At 36.5% G+C, this 6,190-nt stretch overlaps 1 protein-coding gene across 1 annotated transcript; it reads right to left on the bottom strand.

Annotated features, from left to right (window-relative positions):
* Positions 1-4,147: 4,147 nt before the first annotated feature.
* On the bottom strand, positions 4,148-5,352 carry LOC113289021 (ethylene-responsive transcription factor 4-like). Its single transcript, XM_026538179.1, has one exon. The coding sequence runs from the start codon at positions 5,239-5,241 to the stop codon at positions 4,450-4,452; it is 792 nt and encodes a 263-aa protein (XP_026393964.1). The 5' UTR covers positions 5,242-5,352; the 3' UTR covers positions 4,148-4,449.
* Between the last annotated feature and the right edge of the window lie 838 nt (positions 5,353-6,190).

Raw genomic sequence — 6,190 nt, 5'->3', positions numbered from 1 at the left:
ATCTACATGCTCTGGGTTTCTAGGTTGGTTAAGGAAATACTTCAACGCTGAACATTTATTCCTACCTCCTTTCAATTGTTTATAATCTTCAGGTATTTATGAGTCTATAAACGAGGGAAAAAACGTCTCCCATTTACTATTTGATATCCATTCGTCTTGGTTGAATGGTGGTGACTCTCCTATTTCACTTGGGATCCCACAAATGAAATACAAATCAAGGGGCGTAATTCCTATTACAAGTATAATAGCAACTATGATTAATTCTTTTGATTATTTAATAATTATTTAAAAAATATAATTTGAATTAAGTTAAACAAGCTTACTAATTTCAAAATCAATGAAATGGAATGTGTGTGTCGTCGCCCACCACCTTTCTACCACTGTTGTGGGAATTTTGTTGTTGTGTCTTCTAGGCTTCACGCTATAAAGCACACGCCAAGGATATATGTCAACTCTTTCTCGGACTTGAGGGGGTAAAACTTCATAAATAGCTTTTAAGTCTGAAAATCCACCTCTCGTTCCAAAGTAATAATCAAAGCGATCTTGATGCCCCGACACATGACCTTGGACAAATGATGGACCAACAACGACACGCGGCGCAACAAACTCTGCTTCCCGATTTTGAGAAAAATCTACACCTGTGATAGGACGCGGTGTCGGTTCATTTCTTCGATCTCTTTTCTTCTTTACACTATTGGTCGCTTTTCTTAATAGGTCGCTCATATTGTATCAAATTTTTTGATTTAGAAGAGTTTTAGAAGAAGGAAATAGTAGTGGTGTGACATAAATGAAGTCAATTTAATCCAGATTATAGGTTTTGAAATATAGACGTTGGAATTATGATCGTTGGAGATATGAATGTTGGAGATTTTGTATCTCACGCCCGCGTTGATAGGACTAATGCCCGAGTTTATTTTACCAACGCCAGAATTGTATTCTCAACGCCCGCGCTTTTTCTTTAAACTCCAGCATTTGTCTCAAGCACGCGCGCTTGATTATCTAACACCAAGTGCTTTACCAAAGTGGAAAAGCCAGTTTCAGGGCCGTCTTAGACATAGGGCAGAAAGGTCGATCGCCCTAGGTCCAAAATTTGAAGGGGCCCAAAAATTATATTCTGTCCACTGTATAGATACACATACACCTAGGTTTGTGTACGTTAATCTTTTGATAAACTTGAAGAACCGAAGACGAAAGAAAGTGATTAGGCGAGTATTTCTGCTAGGGCACCGTACAAACTTCCTCTTGTCTTGAGTTGAGGTTTGTCTTATTTCCATTATACTGTATATCTGTTTTTGTATAAATTTAGTACTTTAGTTAGCTTGTTTGTAGTATTTTTTCATTTTCCTATTAAGATTTACTCCCTCGGTCTCATAATTAGATGACCTATTTGGTTTAAAATTTTATCCCACTATTAATTGACCTATCTCATTAAACAAATGATATTTCTAAAACTATCATTTTGGTTGATTATCGTTAGTATAATAAATATGTATAACTTGATATTCATGTTTATATTCGTTACGTAGGTGTTTTAAAATGTTTTTCAATGATAAAAAGTTTATAAATATCCATGGTATAGTTTGAGAGAAATCATTTCTAAATTTGGCAAATTATTATCCATAAGGGTATAATAGTAAAAATTACTTAAAAATACTCATTTTCATTCATTGTCTTAAGAATTGTGCAAACTTAAACTAGGTCATCTAATAATGAGACGGAGGAAGTATTATTAATCTTGGAAGTTTTTTCTGGTTTATAACTCTGAAATTCGAATTGCAATCAGTCCTGTTTAGGATGATCTGCCGACATAATCAGATTTATTTTTGAGAAATCCTAAAGCATGACTTTTAAACCTGTCCCTAGGCTTTCTACTCTAGTTAGATACAAGATAATAATGAATTTGCAACTGTAATCCCGGGAGGACACTTTATAAGGATGATGGTTTTTGTTTTGGTATTGGTGGTACTTCATAGGAATTTTTGCTCTTTTAAACATGCACTTTTTAAATTAAGACCTTCATTCTTTTTAAATATTCTTATTAGACGTTTACATACATGATGAATCTATTGATTGCTTATTATCATTTAATGAAAGGCCCTTTTCAAAATGTTCGCCCCATGCCTCTAAAACATTAGAGACGGCACTAGCCAGTTTGGTCATCCACCTGGCTCAACAACAAAATGGATTTGACCATAGAAATTTCCTTAAAGGACAAGAGGTCTGCAATTCTAGATTAAGGAGAAGTAATTTAAGAGAGTGAAAGTAAATAAAAGATATGTGTAACTATCATGTGATATTAACTTTCCCTTCCACTTTAAGCTATTTGATTTGATTAAACTTTGTAATTATCCTTATACATACGGGTTTTTTTTGAAAACCCCCGTGAATAAGCCTTAGCACTGAATCACGTAAATCATCGTGTCATTTACATTCTTGTACTGCTTATATTTGTTATATATTTCATTGTGTTTATATCCGTGACCAAGATATATATGCGTGCATATATCATCGTCTCTGCGTGTTTACTCATTTTACCGAGCAATTATCACGTCCTTTATGATTTACTAACACTGTGAATATTGATCGTGACACGAAAATACTCTATGTGATTTTGGTGTTCACAACTCTATGTCCTCCTATTCGTGATTGCCAGAGAATCTGTAAATTTCATTTTCATTCCAATACCATTAGTTACGGATTAAGGACACCAGCAGTGAAACTGCATCCAGAATCAAGGCGTTCGTGGTTTAAATACAGAGGAATATATTCTATTAAGTATTAACCTGTCCATAATCAATAATTGATCAATTAAGGGAGACAAAACCATTAAACCCATCAAAAAAATTTAACAGACTACGAAAAAAAATCGAGAGAGAAAATGACGGGGTCCACTGGGACACGCAAAAGAAAAAAAAAGAAGAAGAAGAACTGTGAAAGACGGTTTTTTCAGGGATTTTTTTCTGTCTGTTAAGAACGATTGTAAACACATTCACAATCGGCTAGCACATTACGAGTCCTCCTTATAAGTGACACACATCATTCCCCGGTACTCACTCGATTCGGCGAGTCCTCCTGATTCGTCCCTCATGCCCCATTGTCGCCCGCAGCCCTTCCCTACTTGCGCGGTTTTCATCTCTTTCTCCTCATATCAAGCTCGCGCAGAAACGTGGCGCCCCAGAGACCTCTTTCATTTTGATAAAAATCAAACACCACACCCCACGCGTCATAATAACACCACCTTTTTCCTGCTGCTTCGTATGGGTTACACTCATGTAGTCATGTTATGTGCTACTCACACAATACATCCATACATAAAAACAGAAATGAAAGAAGAGACTAGGAAAAATAATAGAAAAGGTAAATCTTTTCTCCATGGATTGCGAATCAAAAGAGGTTAAAAGTGGCCCCACTATTGCCTGAAGAAAAGCCGGCCGCCGCGCCTCCACTCCTTTTCGTGGTCCTCCTGGTCTAAGTGTTTGATTGAGAAAGATAAAGACAACAAACAAAAGAAAAAAAACTCCCATCATACTCGGCCCACAGAATTAAAATAATTAATAAATATTTTCAAGATTTTTGGTAAATCAGTGTTTGATTAGCACGACAAAATAATCGTCGATTATAAGACGTTCATTATGAGTCAAACTACACAGAGTCGGTCGACAGGTGTTATAGCTGCAACACGTGTAATTTATGAGTGTAAAAGGGATCATACTAGTGGAGCTGCTAACTAGTAAGCGTAATCCTATAGCGCACGATAGATTGTACCACTACTTTAAACTAAAAAAACATTAAATGGACGGCAGCACATACACGTGCCACCTGCCGACTAATAATAAATAAAAGAACGAATAAAATGTCGTCAACACGTAATTTCGTTTGCAGGCCCCACCCACAACTAAATCAGAAAGAACCCAACTCGTGATGATGAAATGGTCGTGTGATAGGAGGTTACTTATTTCGTCGGTGCCGTCTAATTGATAGAAAATATAATAAAAAAACACCATTAATTATGAATTACTCATATTCTAAATTACTTAAAAATTCTGAGACATGACTGGTATACCAGGAAACGAAAATTTGTATCAGGTGATCGGATAATTTTAGCGGCATTGAATTTGTGCCCGCAGTAGTGAATTTAACACAGAAGTTGAAATAAAATGATTTTTTCTTTTTTCCTTTGACCATAATTAGGTGACAACAAGGTAAGAATCACCAGCGAAACACAGAAATTACAACAATGAGAAATTTATTCTTTAAATGAATTTCTCGATTGCAAAAAAGAAAAGGATAATTTCCAATGCATATATACAACATCCAGGGTGCTTCTTTTGTCTAGGAAACTTCGCGAATGAAAAATTGCAATGCAAATTATTTTTAATAATTAAAGCCGGCGATAATTATCTGGAAAAAAATCGACGGGGACTTTGACTGACTTTTCTAATAATCCTCTTAAGCAACTACTTCGGATGGAGGAGGTAAGTTAAGATCAAAATCAAGAGTTGTTGCTTTCTCAGTTGAGATGATCTGATGGTTGTCAACAACGCATGATGAATCAGAATCACTATGAACACTACCACTGCCGTTCATCTGATGATGATGAAAATCAGATACAGAAAGATCCAATTTTAGCCGCTGGTTGTGGTTTTGTTGATGATCAGGTCTTAAAATCCCATCAAAATAAAACAGAGGAAGAGCTGTTGGTAATACTCCAGCTGGATGTTGAAATTGATATTGAGGATGACCGAATGGATACCTAACAGCTCCAGATCCTCCACCACCACGGGTGCGATGAAGCAGATCAAGATCTAACTGCGGAGGATGAATAATCTGAGAAGCAGACAATCTTTCTCTATTTGTTGATGATTCAACGGTACTACTCTGACTAGGACTATGATTACTGTTATTATTTTCCTTATTACGATTAATATTAATAATCTCAGAGGAAGATGATGAATTATTCGGAAAATTAGGTTGAGATGATGATGGGAAGGGGAAATTAGTTTTAGCTTTTGATCCACGGAATTGTCTAGCAGCAGTATCATAAGCTCTAGCAGCATCTTCAGCTGTATCAAAAGTACCTAACCAAACCCTACTTTTTTTACCAGGATCTCTGATCTCCGCCGCATATCTTCCCCATGGCCTCTTTCTTACACCTCTATAATGTACTTCTTTTACAGTTTCTCCTCCATTAACCTTTCCTTTAACACCATTTCCATTCACAGTTTTCTCTCTTGGTGCCATTAGCGTAAAAATCTTCTTTTCTGAAGAAGAAAAAAATAAAACGAAAACTTGCTGTGAAAATAGGTTAAAGTGTAAGATTTTGATACATATCTTAACGAAGGTAATGGAATGAAGTTTGTTTATATAGAAAATCCTGGAAAGCAAGCCGCCGCCCTCGCCCTAAGCCGTGAAGTATGTCCTCACTTTACGTGGCACGCGTTTTCTATTGACACGAGTCTAGGCGGCTTTTCTCAAACAGACGTTATAACGTTTGTGCTGCTGGAATGAGACGGCTACTTGTTTTTTTTTTTTTGTGGATGGGAAAAATGTGGTAAACGGTATAATCGGCGTATAACGCCGTGTGTTTTGGATCAAAGAGCTATTGTAGTAGTTTAACAGGAAATCACATCATCATTTCATTTTGGCTCTTGAATCGGTCACACTAGACCAACAGTTGTCTTTTATTCCTACTGTCCAAGAGTCAAAATGTCAAGAAAACTTGTACGAGTAAACGCGTAAGAGAGTAAGAAGTGATCAGCAGTTAAATGACGCACGGCCTGCCGCCGGGCTCAACATGAGAAAATTTAAAAAAATTGTTTGAGTTAAAATTTCTGTTCAGGGATTCATTGTCATAATACGTAGATGAATGCTGCGACATGTTCGATAAATGTTTCCCTAAAAAGATATACGTACACTAAAAACACTGAGCTTGAAGGTCTACCACCGTGCAATTTTGTCCTCAAAAAGTTTCGTAGAGTGGAACGTGGCAAACTCATCGTTCAGCCGACTGTCGAACCGGAATTCATCTACTCGTACCAAAATATAGAAAATCTCTATCCATTAGAAACCTGTTATAGGGACGACATGGTTTATTAGAGGGGTGACAGATTGATAGTAATGTCTTTCTAGTTGGTTAGGGGATATCCTGTAAAGGGTGTAAATTAACTAGATTACCCTTCCCATTTTTTAA

Source organism: Papaver somniferum, chromosome 6, assembly GCF_003573695.1.
Source record: "Papaver somniferum cultivar HN1 chromosome 6, ASM357369v1, whole genome shotgun sequence".
Lineage (NCBI taxonomy): Eukaryota > Viridiplantae > Streptophyta > Magnoliopsida > Ranunculales > Papaveraceae > Papaver > Papaver somniferum.
The sequence above is the reverse complement of the archived record's forward strand: the minus strand, read 5'-3'. Positions and strand labels throughout refer to the sequence as shown.

Coding starts and splice junctions, on each gene's coding strand:
- LOC113289021 (XM_026538179.1), bottom strand. CDS start 5,241: ATGGCACCAAGAGAGAAAACTGTGAATGGAAATGGTGTTAAAGGAAAG.